At 46.3% G+C, this 16,178-nt stretch overlaps 2 protein-coding genes across 2 annotated transcripts in view; one reads left to right on the top strand and one right to left on the bottom strand.

The window, feature by feature from the left end:
* The window catches only part of LYRM4 (LYR motif containing 4), a 57,551-nt gene extending 51,799 nt beyond the window's left edge, over nt 1–5,752 (top strand). The window contains exon 3 of the mRNA XM_033154508.1: nt 5,416–5,752. Coding sequence (XP_033010399.1) covers nt 5,416–5,478 — 63 coding nt within the window. The 3' untranslated portion in view covers nt 5,479–5,752. The remainder of the gene's footprint in view (nt 1–5,415) is intronic.
* Nucleotides 5,753–12,293: 6,541 nt separating this feature from the next.
* Nucleotides 12,294–15,871, bottom strand: PPP1R3G (protein phosphatase 1 regulatory subunit 3G). Its single transcript, XM_033154505.1, is given in 6 exon segments — nt 12,294–14,909; nt 14,911–15,123; nt 15,125–15,202; nt 15,204–15,267; nt 15,269–15,323; nt 15,326–15,871. Coding segments are annotated over 6 exon segments (1,017 nt in total). The 5' UTR covers nt 15,549–15,871; the 3' UTR covers nt 12,294–14,525.
* Nucleotides 15,872–16,178: the final 307 nt, after the last annotated feature.

Genomic DNA, 16,178 nt, shown 5'->3' with positions numbered 1-16,178 from the left:
CCTCTTGCTAGGGAAACAGAAATTAGCATTTGCCATTCTCCTTGCCAACAACACCTACAAGAATTAGGGTCCAAAAGACCTGCGGGGATTCCCGCCCCCCCCCCCCATTAGTAAAGTGCTGTGAACACAAAGACAAGAGATCTGCCAAAACTGGAACTGCAATCCATCACTCTTCTCTTTAAAAGGAAGCAGGCCACTTAGGGCTGATTTTAACTCTCATCAGAATCCAGTGGTAAAAGCTTTTCCTGGACCGTGTTCTTTTAGATTGCAATGAGCAAATGCCTGTTTGAATGCTCCCCTATGCTTGTATATTTATTGTTTAAATTTATATCCTGCCTTTCCACATCTCCATGCTCAAGGCAGCTAACTGCATTGAATGCAACACAAATCCGAATCAATATATAGGGCAAACAGGTTAAAAACAAAAACAGCAGAAGAAGGTAGCTCCGTTCCATGTAATTGTCTGAATAAAAAGGTCTCCATCTGTTGCCAGAAGACCATCAGAGAGTGGGGCTAAATAAGCCCTCCTAGGAAGGGAGTACCAGAGCTCGAGCAAAGCCACTCAAATGACCCTACCAGTCACATTTCAAACATTGCTGGAACTGTGGGAAAGGTGCCCTCCGAAGATCTTAAAATACAGGCACGGTTTGTATGCAAGGAGACAAAAACTAGCAGATAATGGAGAAAGCTGATCTCATCTCCATGACATGCTAGCTTTCTGTTTGCAGGGAGGACTCCACACACACACCCTGTCCCGCTTGGATATTGGCTATCATTCATCCACCACCTACAGCTCCTAATTCTACATTCCATCTGTATAAAACTCTTTTACCATCTGATTCTGTTAACTGTGTAAAGCCATCTTTTGTGCAAAACTTGCTCGGTTACTATCATTCACCATTTTTATTTACTAAAAGAATTGTGTGTGGATGTACAGTTCCGCAGTCATCATCCCGTTGGGGGAAACCGTGTTTGTATGCAACTTGCATAGATCTTAAGTCAACAAATTACAAACTCCATTCTTCATAACAGAATGGGGCTGAATAAATGAATGGGAGGCACCATGTGTTGAGATTCCTGAATTGCAGGTGGTTGCACTTGATGACCCTCAGGGACCAAGTTCTGTGTACTGTTCAAAAGGCATGCAGGCTTCATGACCAGAGATTTTGGATTATTTTGGGGGATAGTATAAAGACAGTTGCAGATTGTATGCATTCACTGTTATAGCAACCAATTCATACAAATGCTTGTTCAGGAAAGGCACGAGCTAGAAAACTGGAAACCACCTTGTTTCTTGGTGATATTAAATCATTTTTATTTCAGTCAATCCACCTTGATGAGGTCAACTGATTAGCTGCACGTTGTCCAACCCTGCATGCACAAGCCAGTCTATAAATTGTAGTTGGTACTAAGGCCTATGTGCATGATCACTTATGCCATTAAAAGTATTGAGAGCGCTTTACAGTATATTGGAAAGCTTAGTAGTAAAGTAAATGGTAAAAGGTGCTGGGCTGACATTGGATGAAAATCCTCTCTCCACAGCTGTCAGCAAAAAGAATGATTACATTTGGTCATACCCTTCCCCGGCTGAATACACAGCTGATCAGCTGAGCTGGGTTTTATTGGGTTTATTATTCTTACAAATTCAACAGTTACCTGAACATCTGATCTCTTGGCTCTCCATTCTGGCAGTGCACTTGGGAGAGAATGTAGTGTTCCCTTGCGTACGTTGGGCAATCCAGCATTCCTGTTTTTGGCTAGCCGCACAAAACCCCCAGCATAAACAAAAAAAAAAAAACGGTTAACAAGCACAGGTAGTGGCTCCTTGAAATGCCCCCACTTTTTCTGGGTCCTCTAGAGCAGTGTTTCCCAACCTTGAGCCTCCAGCTGTTTTCAGACTACAATTCCCATCATCCCTGACCACTGGTCTTGCTAGCTAGGGATGATGGGAGTTGTAGTCCAAAAACAGCTGGAGGCCCAAGGTTGGGAAACACTGCTCTAGAGGCTTGCCAGTACAGATGTACATGCAGATTATGCTCTGCAAATATTAGATGAGAATCAGATTCAGGTGTTTGCCCGTGTTATCGTGAGCAGTCAGCTCAGTTTATGAGACCCTTACTTTTTGCTCCGCTTCTGTGTGTGAGGCTCTTCCCACATGCAGCAGGATGTGGCAATGTAATGCACTGCACAACAGGCTGCAGTTGTGTGTTTTGCTGCTGCTCAATGGGGAAAGTTCCCTGCAGATTTTGCTTTATTTGTTCTTTGAAACAGGGGTGGAGAGCCTCTGGCCCACCAGGCTTTCATATCCTACCCCTACCCCTCAGTCCTAAGAGAGGATGTGGCTAGAATAATCACCTGTAGTGTGCCTGTATTCTTTTTAAAAAAAGAAACCTCACAAGTCAAGTACATGGAAGATAGCATTGTCTCATACCACACTATCTACAGTCTAAAGTGGCATAGTCTACTTAGAGGAATTTTGCCAGGAGCAGGTCAGTAATAAATCACATGATGTCAGTGAAGTTAACTCTTGTGAGCATTGCAACTCATCCCAGCAGGTCTTGCCCCAATGAGGCAGTTGCGAGGACTGAAGGTCCCCACCACTCTCTAAAACTCCTCCTTCCCCGGGTCCGTCCACAGGAACCTGAGGCTCTTTCGTCTTGCCTCTCTTTGCTCCACCCTCTTCATTCCTTTGTGTTGGGAGGAGCTGGTCACAGCAGGAGGAGACCCCTTGGCTTCTTCACCAGCCTGACTCATCTCTGTCTCTTGGCCCACCTTCTCTCCACCCTCCTCTTCTGCCTCTGGTTCTGGACTGCTCTCTGCCACTGACTCTTCCTGCTCACTAAACCCTGCTACCCCTTTGCCTTCTGACATCTCCCCCTCCCAGTCTTCTCCCTCTGACCACTCATTGTCATCCCACCACCAAACCCTTTTTCCATTGGGCGTTCAGCTGGTGCCTCCCACCACTTCTTGGCATCCAGCCACTTCATGATAAATATGCACTCAGAACTCTGACCCCCCCCCCTTTTTTTTAGAAGGGAGCTTGAGATTTGTGCAAGTTTGCTTATTTTTGCATTTATATCCCACTTTTTTTCTCCAAGGAGCTCAAGGTGATCTACATTGCTCCCTTCCTCCCCAGTTAACCCCCCACAACTACTCTGTGAGATAGGTGGGGTTGAGAGACACTGGCTGGCCCAAGTTCACCCAATGAGCTTTATGGCTTGGGGGCGGGGATTTGAACCCTGGCCTCAGGTCTCAATACCCTCGTCCTTCTCCACTGCTCCTCTAGGCAATACAGATGACTGCAGTCAGAAGAACAACTATAGCAGTTATTTTAAGTAATACCACTGCACTAAAGTCATTGATAAAGTGGCAAGGAACCGTGGGAAAATGCAGCACAGGAGAACTTTGGGATCTCCTTGTGAAGAGAACAATTAAAACAATGCAGCTAAACAGTACAGTCGTACCTTGGAAGTCAAACGGTATCCGTTCTGGAAGTCCGTTCGACTTCCAAAACGTTCAGAAACCAAGGCATGGCTTCCGATTGGTTGCAGGAAGCTCCTGCAGCCAATCGGAAGCCGCGTCAGATGTTCCAAAGAACATTCACAAACCAGAACAGTCACTTCTGGGTTTGCAGCATTCGGGAGCCAAAACATTAGACTCGCAAAGTGTTTCAGAACCAAGGTACGACTGTATTTGAAATGGTATGAGGTACTTGCCGCCATGAGACCAAAAAAGAGAGACTTTGATAAGGATGCAGCAGAAGCACAAATAGATGCTGAAGAACTCACAATATAATTCAAGTGGATGTGCTCTTTCTTTAAGAACCAGCACTGAGCTGCAGGCCTTGATCTCTCATTCTGAATAATTACTGTTTTTCTAAAGAGCCAAATCTTTGTCACATTTATTTTAAAAAATACAGTGCATTAGTGGAGTGTAATAATTTCACTGCAGAAATAATTACTAGCTATTATGGTCTTCTTTGACAGATGCTGCATTCAATTTAAATACAAGTATCTAGGATTTGACAATCAATTTCTTGTTATGAAGCTAAATGACTTCTGTATAGGCATGTTAGCAACAAACATTATTTTTTTTTGCCTGCTGGTGTAATTCATAGGCTGCTGTTGACATTTCTGGGTACTAAAGGAGCAGAATGCTTCCTTGCAGAGAAAACCAGTCTTGCCTTAATAATGGGCCATAACTCTTCCCTCATGATGAATAGCCCAGTCCAAAGCCCAATCGTTTTATTGTGCATCTTGGGCCAGGTCAGTCACTCTGCAAAAATAAGATTCCCAAGGAGCCCTGTTGAAAAGATGCCTCATAAAAGCCACTAGACTTTGAAAACTAGCTCTGGTTGATTTGTGTTAGTAGCCTTCTTCAGGCATTCTTCTTCATTGCTGAGACATCAAGGGAGGGGTGAGCTGTGGGGATGAGCGAGCCAACTCCGTGTCCTTGTCCCTCCCCATCCTCATTGACCTCAGCAGGTTGGAGGATTAAACTCCTGAAGAAGGGAAGAGACTCCTGTAGATGAAGGCTCCCTGCAATTCTTAGAACCCAAGTTCTCCAGGGTTCTAAAGCACAGGGAACCTCCAGCAGTACAGATGGCTCCCCTAACAAGTTCATCCCCCAATTCAAAGCAAGTAATAGAAATGTGACAAAGAGGGAAAGCTAAGTACCGTGCCCACCCCACCCCTTGTGTGTTTTAACACCAAAGATTGCCTGAATGTGTTGTTTTTTGGGGTGGGGGTTGTGTAGCCATATTTATATATTCGAAGTTTTGTGCAAGGGCTTTGAACTGGTGGGGAAGCATTGACCTGTGTGAGCTGAGCATGTGAGCTGAGCAATGAGCAGGAAGGTATGAAGGGAGCTTGTAAGTTTAGCAGAATCCTTTCATTTTCAGGGTTGTAAGCACAAGGCAGCAAGCACTAAATTCACGTCCAAACCCCCTTTCTACATTTCTGCTCAGTGTGGGATGGTTGGGGGTGGAGAAGATGAGCCAGAAGGCACAACACCCCATCTTCGGTTTAAACTCCCCTGTATTCTTTTGAACATGTGAACGGGGGCTGTGTTTGCATATTAATGTGTAAAACATACACAACATTAATTGCTCTGCTGCTGCTGAGCTGGTGTGATAGTGACGAGAGTGTTGTTACTAGAAAAGCCCCTCAACAATGAAGTATACAAGGAAGTCTCTCTTTTTCTGCCTAACCTATTTTACCGAGTTGTGATGCCAAAACACAACAGGGAAGCAGCTTCCACATCAGTAAACATTAAGTATGATTTGTGCTTTTGCTAGGGCGGTTTTAGACTAAACACAACACAGATGATCATATTGTGCTTATTCTTTGTGCTTCCATCATTCCCTTCTTGTAAGAAAATCTGTGGGAAAAGTTACAGCGCTTGTTTTATTTTTAGGTCACCATTGGTCAACTTTATTCAACGGAGAAGTTAATTATCGAATGCCCGCAGAATGTCTGATAGTGGATGAACTCTTCTCTGCCTGTAGCAGTGGCGGATCAGCCTCAGTATTCTGGAACACGCACAGATTTTTACTTGAACATAATATATTCTGTATGTATATTTGAGCTGTCTTGTTTCTCCACGTCGTTCACTAAGTCTTAACATAAGCTGTCCAGAATTTTTCATAGTGTGCTTTCAATATGCCAGTAACATGATAACAATGTGTTGCCATTTCTGAGTGTCACTATTTGCTTATATCAAGTTTTCTTGCCAATAAAATTCCATAAACTGAGGAATTTTGTTTGCTTGCTTCTGCTACTCAAGGTAATGTCTTTTCACCTAGCTCAGAAACTGGTAAATGAGTATTTATTGCAACTTGGGGGATTCAGTGTAGAATTTGTGACAATCTCAAAACTAGGTGTGGGAACTTGAGACCCTCCTTGTGTTGCTGAACTACAGCTCCCCAAATCTCTGGCCATTGGCCATGCTTGCCAGAGCTGAGGGCAGTTGTCCTTCAGCAACATCTGGAATTCCAAAGGTGTTCCCCACTCCTGTTCCAAACCATTTCAAGAGACCTTATTTCAGAGAATGCAGTCAAGACTGCAGTCCTAGATCAATTTTTACTAAGTCCATGCACTGCAGGCAGTTTGAACTTTAGCTTCCAGTACAAACCAAATTTCCCTAAGTATGGAGAACCATAGTTTTGTTGAACACCGCTGAAGCATTTCAAAATTCCATGGGGACTTAATCTACTTAAACGTGTTATCTGAAGAGCTATGAAATTTACAACTTAAAAGGATTGCTTTCCTTCTAAAGACACCTGAGCAATGGAGTGCTGTGTTTTCCAGAGGCTACAAATATGCAGGTATTCATTTGGTATGCCATATCACAGCAGGGGCAAGGGCAGTTTGGCCCACAAGGCTCCCCCCCCCCAAGCTGCACCACGTCAACAATGGAGCAGGTAAACATGCAACTCCCTGCCAAAAGTGTAGTTTGTAGGCACCACTAGTCAGCTGATCACTGATACTTGCAAATTCCTGCACCTTTGTTCTGTTTGATTTCAAACCACACACGTAAAAGAAAACACTTCCCTCGACTTCAGGGTGATGCCAGATGAATTGACAGTGGGTCGTATGCACACAATCCCTGCCATGGCAGCTGTGTGGCATTCTCATACAAAACTGAACATGTGCAGTGCCAAAAGAAAACAGTGACAGCAGCATGAAAACAGTGATGAATGAGGCAGTGGCCTGGCCAATGGGATACAGCCCACACATTACCTAGTATTTTTAAAAATCAAACCTAAAGGTACATCTAGCCTTAACAGTATGCCTCCAATAGTTAAGCCAGTGCGTCTGAGAAGGTTATAAGCATGGTGAGAATAACCATTTGGTGGTCATCTTGTGAATTCCGTGACCATAGACTTGGGGGGGGGGGAATTGGACACCATTGGACCTTGTGAAAATATACTATGTGTATCATGCATTGTAAGTAGTGGTACCTCGCATTACAGATGCTTCACATTGCTTCAGGTTACAAACTCTGCTAACCCAGAAATAGTACCTCAGGTTAAGAACTTTGCTTCAGGATGAGAACAGAAATCACGCAGCGGCAGCAGGAGGCCCCATTAGCTAAAGTGGTACCCTCAGGTTAAGAACAGACCTCCAGAATGAATTAAGTTCTTAACCCGAGGTACCACTGTAGTGCTCTCAATTCAACTGGGGATCTAGAAGCTGCACAAGAGTATGAAACAACCACTAGAAGCAAGTTTGACTGTACTCTTCAGTAAAGCATTCAGGTGCATTGTTTTTAATCAATGCTTCCTGCTCCTTCCCCAAGCTCTTGGATCCTCATACTAGTTGACACCAGAAATTTGGTTTCTTTATGGACATATAAGGAAGAGATTTTCCCCCCCCACCCAGCCCCCTGTTTACAGCAACAAGAAACTTTCCAGTTTGTTCATCAATTGCTAAGCACTGTACAAAGGTAGTGGCAAGGGGATGGCAGAAGGGAAGGAGTTGCTTTGAACATATTGCTGGTCCTATCAGCCTCCTTATCGAGTCCGAATCTCTGCTCAAATGTCAGGCACCAAAATTAGGCTATTTGCTATTTCAAAGGTCAAAAGAGCGCAACAATTTTCTGAAACTTTCAAAAACATTCAGGCTTTTAACTAGCAAACATGATTAACATTCTGCTACATCTGTAGACACCAGATTGCTCCCATGCGCTTCAGAGTCCAATTAAAAAAAGGCATGGAGAGCCTTTAAGGAAGCAGGTAAACCTCATAGGCCATGTCCACAAGTTCTATATTTAAGAGAATGTTCCAAAGCAAGCCTACAGAATTACTGATCTACCAACCGTGCTTGGCACAATACTCAGGGCTAAGTAAACCTGGGTGTGTACAGCACTTGGCGTGCATTCATGGCCACCAAGCTGCATTCAGCATATTTAGTCTCGCGTCATACAGACCTATACTAATTACAGAGGCTTGAGTTCCTAGACCGTGGCTACCTGCATTCAGCCGGACGGATCTCATGACACAGAATTAGCCATGCTTCTAAAGGAATTACAATAAACAAAGTCTTCTTAGCCATTGCACCAAAGCAGTTCCACTACAAGTTACATGACTCCTCTACAAAGCAGGCATCGCGGAACCTCCTCCAGACAAGCGTGATTGCAGTTTCCAGGCAGGCATGCGTAGAAAAGCTTAGGGAAGAGTGACAAGAGTGTGTATTATTGTGAGTGTCTACCGTTCGTCAGACAGAATGGATTTACCTGAAGAAAGTGATGTTCTGCAAGTTAATGGTATCCTAGAAGCCTTCATTGAAGGCTGCAGGGCTGTCTTAAGCATATGTGGTGCCAGGGTGCAAAGATCTGCCCGGTGGCCCCCCAGGTTGCCCAGTCCCAGGCGTGCAGGAGGGCAGAGCTGGCCAGTTGCCTCAGCACCTTGCTGGCCCCTGAACTCGCTGAAGAGCTGCCCACAGCAGAAGAGCCTGCCACTGTGCTCTGACGGGCCGGCTCTTTCCCAGACTCAACTCTTGGGCCCCGGACTCTTGGCCTGGCACACCTGAGAGCCCGGCACCCGGGTGCCCTGCACCCCTGGTGCATATGGCAAGACAGCCGTGGAAGGCTGATCTCTGAACACAGCCACCAATAGTTTGCTTGTACGAGTACGATCAATTCTTTCAATCAATTGAACATCTTTCCTACATGCTTACTTGGGCAGATGGAGATTCTATATAAGCCAGAAGATCCCAAGTTCCACCCCAAACTTAAGATGTTTAGCATCCATTTTTATTTGTTTCTTCTTACCATATTGCTGCTGACATTACACTGAGATAATGGCGAGTGGCATAGAAAGCCACACCAGAAACACATAAAAAGCTGTAAGTCGATTTACACAGTCTTAACTAAATTCGGCAGTTTTGCCTGTCACTTTCATACACATGGCCAAGATCAGATTACAATTGATGGGCAAATTGCACTCAACCTTAAGCATTGTAAAATAAACAATCTAGTTGTTTAAAATAGAAACCACCCTGCAACTAAAGGCGAACACTAAAGCTAATTTATAATGCTTTTCACTTGCCTCTTCATTCCTACTGCTATCACCATTTTCAACTTAACCTCTACTTAGACATGATTCCATGGCAGAAAATGTCAATACAGCATTAATAGTTTCTGGGTAAACACCTGGCATGTCTCTATACTTTTGCATTTTCTTTTGTTTTTGATAAATGAAGGCACTTCCCTGGAGGCACTTTTAGATTCAGGACATCTGCAGGACAGACACATATATGGTGCCACTTATTTCAAATGGATTTCAACCAGCTGCAGTATCTTTTAGAACCCAGACTGAAGTTTTAATGTACAATATTTGTTTTGGCTTAATACACATTTTCCTTTTCTTTCTTATTTTAATCCAGATGGCTGCAGAATCTCTTATTGTTTCCAGACCTGGCACACACTAGCAAAGTTGAGAGTAAGCTCTGCTAGCACTTAAAATGCAGACATCTGGAACTGTACCTGCCAAAAAAAGGAAAACATTAAATGAGTCTAAACATTTAAGAGTTAACTTCTTTAAAGATGGCATCTCCAAATTTCAGAAGAGTCAAAAAGCCTGAGATGTACTTTTAGGAACTAGACAGTATGTTTGGGAAATTTGGCAAACTCAGGCATAGAGAAGGGGCAGAAGTTTATTGGTCACATTATTTCAAACTATTTCATGCATTCTATGTCTCAACATCTGTTAACACTGAAGTCCTAACTTAAGAAAATAAGAATAAAGCAGGTTTCCAACCATCTTGGGTAAAAGCAAATGAAAGCAAACAAAGCCTTTGCTTAATTTGAGTCCCATTTGAAAGAAACATCTAAGGCTGCCAACCCAATAAGCCTTTATTGAATAAAGGGTTGTGGTGCTTGAAAATCTCCTCTCCTCCTCTACAATCTGGTTATGTTTGTACAGCAGTTATGGGATAGATACACACATAAAAAAGATTACACTGAGGACAAAAATTGATGTAGTCGTATGTAGCAGACAAACAACTTCATTAACTCACAGGGAAAGGCATTTTTATTCATCAAGGTTTACAATTCTTGCTTATTAAAGCAAAGGAGAGAGTTCCTCCAACACGTCTAACAGAAACAAAAAAAAAAACTCACCCACCCAACTCACCCTTCCCCATATTCCTCTAAAGGCACTAAAGACAGAAGCATATTTGACATTCCTCTGAAAGGAGAGGGTGATCATTTACACGCAGAATGCAATCCATATTTAGAATACTGTGCACAATTCCAGATATCTCCGGGCACTCGGTCTCCTCTGAATGCTGTTCCAACAAGATTATTCACGGCAAATACAGGAGGAACTCTATAGTGTGCAAAACCAGTTCTTACCAGTTTTTGCCAGAATAGACAGCATGCTAGAGATTTGCTCCTTGCTTGCTGCGAATGATCTTGTTCAAGACTGTATGTAGCCCTCACATATCAGCTAACAGCTCTGCTCTTTCCCTCTGAATATCTCAGGCAAGAACTAGCTTCTTTCCCCCCTATAGTTTTATGGAAATAAACCTTTTTTTGGGGGGGGAGGCACCCTAAGTCACCTGAGCTGGCAACAAGTCAAACTCTACCTAATTTTACATTTCTAAAAGTGCTTATTCAAGCCCTGTGGGTTTTTTTTTCATTTAAGGTATCACATTTCCTAAACAACACACTCACCTATGTCTTCCACTGGCTCTCAGGTATACAAAAAAATTATCCCATGGAAAATATATATTACCCCCATCCCCCACCATCTAGCATCTTTACCACTTAAGGTGGTAGGAGCATCAAAGTTTGTGCTGACCACATTATGACTCACTGCGGGCTCTTTGGCATAGTATCAATTTTTTATCCAAGGAAAAGGAATGTGTGGTGTCCAGGAGAATTTGTGCACTCATGCTTGCTTATTCATGCTACGTTTAATTTAATACATTTTGGAAACTAGTTTTATAAGAAAAATAGAAACCCCGCAGGGTTTCTCTGCATCTGCAATGTGTATATATATTTTTCAAAAATTGACCAGAATGAGTTCATCCAAAATGTTGAGAAAACTGCTACTCTAGCTGGAGGAAAACAGTATTTTTCAAAGTGCAATGAAAGCGGTATCAAGACAGTGCTGCCCTTGGCATGTACACAGAGACACCCTATACTTCTGTCCCACTGCCCCTGCAACGAGAAGGTTTCAACTACATTTTAACTTTTGTCCCAAACAGTTATCAACTGCTGAGTCCAAGGTTACAGTAGGAGTCACAGTCAGCTTCTCTGTGTTTTTTAAAAAAAAGTTTTTAATGAAGGGGGAGGAGCAGCCATTTAACACTTTAAACACATCATAAAATTTCCAAACAAGAATCCAAATTATTATTTTGTAAAGTTATATTAAGCCCAGAAGGGTTATGTTCTGCATAGCTGATGCACCAAGAAGCAGCTAAGGCAATGGTTCTCAAGCAGCTAAGTGCTGCGGACCACCTGTTTTTTCAAAGCCAAGCCATGGACCCCTTACTTTTGAAATTTTGATACCTCTGTGATAGCTTTTGTTATGTGAATGGTGCCACAGACCGCCCCCTGGGTGCGTTAAGTGGACCTCTTGGGGTCCACCAATTACGTACCATTAAGCTAAGGAATTCTCAACTGCTACATGCACAGGACACGGGTGGCGCTGTGGTCTAAGCCACTGAGCCTAGGGCTTGCCGATCAGAAGGTTGGCGGTTTGAATCCCCGCGACAGGGTGAGCTCCCATTGCTTGGTCCCAGCTCCTGCCAACCTAGCAGTCCAAAAGCATGTCAAAGTGCAAGTAGATAAATAGGTACCGCTCCAGTGGGAAGGTAAACAGCGTTTCCGTGCGCTGCTCTGGTTCGCCAGAAGTGGCTTAGTCATGCTGGCCACACGACCCGGAAGCTGTCTGCGGACAAACACCAGCTCCCTCGTCGGCCTATAGAGCGAGATGAGCGCCGCAACCCCAGAGTCGTTCACGGCTGGACCTAATGGTCAGGGGCACCTTTACCTTTACATACACAACAGGGAAGAGCAGTGTTGCGGGAATAAAACTTAAAAATAGGGACAAGCTTCTGAAAACACGCTACATGTGTGGCGCTTGGGAGCCATGCCTGGGCGAGACTTTTAGACTGATGTGTCCATACCACAAACCCCACGTTCATTACAATGCTAAGTGCGCCTTAATCTCCTAGAGATACATTCCTAAAGCAACCTTTAAGGTGATGCTTCATTATATAAGTTGTGGTTGCACAGTGCTACAACTGGGAAAAGGGAGACATATATAAACCCAAACATGGATCTGCAAAGTTTACCCTGCTCACATCTCCCTTCACCTTGGAGGGTATGCCAGTCTACTGCATTCATATACCCATACAGGAGCCCTCAAGGTACAACACATCAGATGTTCCATACTACTGACCTACTGAGTCACATTATTTGAGAAAAGAATGCTAAGGTCAACACCCTTATAAAGGGTGAAGAAAAGTACAAATATCGGAAATGGTGCCAGCAATACAATTCCCCCAAATCCCAGGCAGGAAAGAACCTACCATTCCAAGTTTTAGAAAGTGAATACTGTAAGAAAGAGCATGCTAAGAAATGAGTTTGCCCTTGGAAGGTTAATCAATTAATTGTCACTTTTAGTCATTAGACCATTTTATCATGACTGGAGAGGAGACCTTAATACAACTTGACTGCTAGACAGGCTTCTAAAGGTGCTATTCAGTGGCCACTTTAGTTAATAGTAGTCCCAAAGACACCAATTAAGTGGTCATCAAGTTGTTCCTGTTTTAACAGCTAATTTCCCAGAATGATTGCTCCTACTAAACACTTCACAGCCTGAGCTGTAGCAAGACTGCAGCTAGCTTTTGGGTTTGTTGTTTTAACCATTTAGGGTTGTAAAAGTGCATTAAGTTTCAAAGTAAGAAGTCCTTCAAAGGACTCAACCAAGTTACAGAGATGGGACATCCAGAGGAAGAGGATCTCACATGAAAGTTGCTTGCTCTATCAGCAGCTATTGCCACAGGTATGTCATCTCAAGAGAAGCTTCAGGAATACTGAGTGGGTTTACGTTTTAAAGCACCTAGTAGTCAATCTGCACACACCAAGGACGATGGTCCACACAAAAGCTATGCAGTAGTCCAGCTAAGGATTATTATTATTTAATCCTGCTTGCCTTCCTCACTACCAGCTAGATACATGCAGCTGCCACCACATGCATCCATCAACTTTTGCAAAACCCTTAAGTGTGTGTCCAGTTTGCAAAAAGCTTAATTCTGTATGTTGGCAGCGGCTACAATCCAGCCAGAAGCAGGGAGCAAACATAAGCAGGATTGGATGCAAAGGAAGGCAGGGCTCAAGAACTTCCAATAGTTGTAGAGAGGATGAATTTCAGCAGCAAAAACACAAACCAGCCAAATTCCCTCTTCTACACAGCTACAGCAAGTTCTGGAGCTCTGGCTTCATTTTCATTTGGTCACAGAAACTCTAAAACCTTTCCTCAATGGCTATTACATTCCAGTGTGGATTTTCTAGTAGACAGACATTTCACACCTTCATGAACCTTGAAAGCCCACATGTGATGTGCTTTAAGTGAGAATTTCTTAACATGCTATGTAGACTGGTGTGACTGGAACCAAGACTAAAATCACCAGTGCAAACAAAACAACAAACAAGCAGCCACAAAAGTTCCCTTTTTCAAAAACAAAGAGATAAAAAAAATCCCTCTTCGTCAAGCCCCTGGCCAATATCTGTTACGATTTCTGCCAAAAGGTCCTTCCCATCTGCGTTACAAAAATAAGAGCACATTATCCCTTTGGTGGAAGACCAAGTGCCTCTAGTTTATTTGTGTAAAGAAAAGGCTTGGTATTCAAGTTGCAACAGGGAAGGACTCAGCCGTGCATGTGTATTTTGAACAGCTCTGTTTACTCGGTTCTCGGAGAGACTTCTGTAATTCAACTGCATCCTTCTTGGCTTTTCAGAGGTTTAACGGAAGGCACAGGTCAGAAATAGTCCGTCCCCCCACCTCTTGCAAGCTTCCAGAACAGCAAACTCCACTCTCTCGCTCCAGAGGGGCATACTTCCCCCCACAAAAAAGTATGTTTCACAGCATCAGTCACTCCACCAGTTATAGACACCAGGTCATATCTGTGTTTGCCTGGAGCAGAAAGCAGGTAACATTCAGGTTGCCTGCTTTGTCCTTCTCTCTCCCATTGTCAGGCCCTGGTTTTCACATTTTCTTTTCACATCTTCTTTCCCTACAAGGCTGGTCCTTGCTCCAACTTGAAGTAGGCTGGCTGCAGCGAGGCTAATGTAAGTGCAAAGGCACGGTTGGCTACCCCCGGTCCGCTTCCAAAGGATTGGGGTGGAAGGCACAAAGGCAAGGCTGAGTGGCGGCAGTTCCTGGACGTCGCCGGGCTCGGAAGGCTGTAAAGCACGCGGTGCGAGGCAAAGCACAGCTGGCTTCTTGCTCCGAGGTTCTCTGGCAACCGAGGAAGGCAAGCAGACGGACCCCCAAGGGCGCCTCGTCGGTGTCAATAAAAGGGCGGCGCGGATTTTTCCGGGCTGCTAAGTGTGTAATTGGCCCCGCCGTTGTTATCCCAGTACTCGCCCTGCTGGCTGCGGTAGCAGATGGCGAAATGCACGGCCGTGCCCTCTTCCAGACCGGGGGGGAGGCACAGGGTGAACTGGTAGCGCTCGACGGGGCTGCAGGGCTCCGGGGGGTCCCCAGGCGCTGGCGGCGGAGGCAGCGGCGCCGCGGGGGTGTCCAAGAAGGAGAGCCACTCGTTGAACGTGTAGCGCACCGTCACTTCTTTGGGGCCCGGGCAGCTGAGCACCCTCACCACGCCGCGCACGTCCGTGGGAGCCCCGGCCAGAGCTGTGCCCGTCGCCTCCTCCAGGCACACGCGCTGGCACTGCCAGCCGCCCGGGTTCGTCGGGCGGCGGCAGCACCAACTGGAGCGCCTGAGGCAACAGCAGCGGGCGCAAGGCCGGCGCGGCGCAAGCGCCCAGTCCCGCCAGGGCGGCGCTGAACTCCTCGAAGTCCTTCTGGCGCATGGGGAAGCTCTGCAGGCGGGACAGGACGGCGGGCGGCACCTGCGGCTCCTCGGCGGCGCTGAAGTGCTTCACGCTGGGCCAGGCACAAGCCGAGCGAGTCGGCGAACTGCACCCGCTTCTTGCACTTGGTGCAGCAGCCGACGCCGCTGCCGCCACCCGACGCCGCCCGACGCCCCCCCTCCGTCGTCGTCGTCCCCGTCACTGTCCCCCTGGAGGCGGCTTCCGCGGGAAGAGCCGCGCGGCCGCCAGCGTCGGGCCGGCGGGCAGGGAGAGCGGCGCCCGCGGAGGCGGCGCAACTCCAGCAGCGCCTCCTCGGGAAGGTCCTTCTTCTTCTCCCCCGCGCAGTCCCGCTCGACGGCGCTGCTGCCTCCTCCTGCCGTCTCCGCGCTGCCCGGGGCTCGCCATGGCGCAGCCGAGGCTACCTCCTCGGCCGCCGGGCACTCGCCGAAGGAAGCTAGTAGTTGCCCCAAGCCCAGCACCGCGGGACCCCTGCTCTCCATAGCATGACGCCGACGCGGCGCCTCGCTCGCTCTCGGCCGAGTCTGGGGCTTCCGCCCTCCCCTCTTAAGTTTCCATCCGAGCGGCGCCCGTGGCGTGGTTCGGTCCGCTTTCCAAGCAGGGTCGTTTTGTCGCAGTGCGAGCTGCTCGCGAAACCCCGTGGCACGCTGGGCGAAGGGGGCCGCGCCCCCTTTTCCCTGCCTCCTGCGCTCCCTCTCCCCAGGGGAAGTGTGGGGCGGGGCGGGACCTCCCACAGGAACCAGTCAGGAAAGACATTCGCCACAGGCTACAAGCACGTAGCTGTTTCTCTTAAACAGTCCCGGGCGGGGGCGCGTGCCTAACCCTTTCCTCAGGGTGTGTAGAGGGGGTGAGAAGTAAAAAGGGGGAAGCACCCCTTCGAATCCGGGCTTGAAAGAGCCCTAGATAAAGCTTTTCGCTTGCAGGAGGCTTGGCCTCGCCACGCCCACCAGGCGTTTCCCCTCTTCATAAGTGGCGTTGCCGAGCAGTAGTAAGACTCTGTTTGGGCTGCTCCCTGGCGCAGGGAGGAAGTGAATGTCAGATGCAGCCCTGTATTCGCCCACAGGAAGCTGTTCCTGAGGCAGCTCCCCCGTTTTCCTTCCTCTCCTGCTTTT

Source organism: Lacerta agilis, chromosome 7 (assembly GCF_009819535.1).
Source record: "Lacerta agilis isolate rLacAgi1 chromosome 7, rLacAgi1.pri, whole genome shotgun sequence".
Classification (NCBI taxonomy): domain Eukaryota; kingdom Metazoa; phylum Chordata; class Lepidosauria; order Squamata; family Lacertidae; genus Lacerta; species Lacerta agilis.
This window is presented reverse-complemented; position numbering and strand designations above follow the sequence as displayed.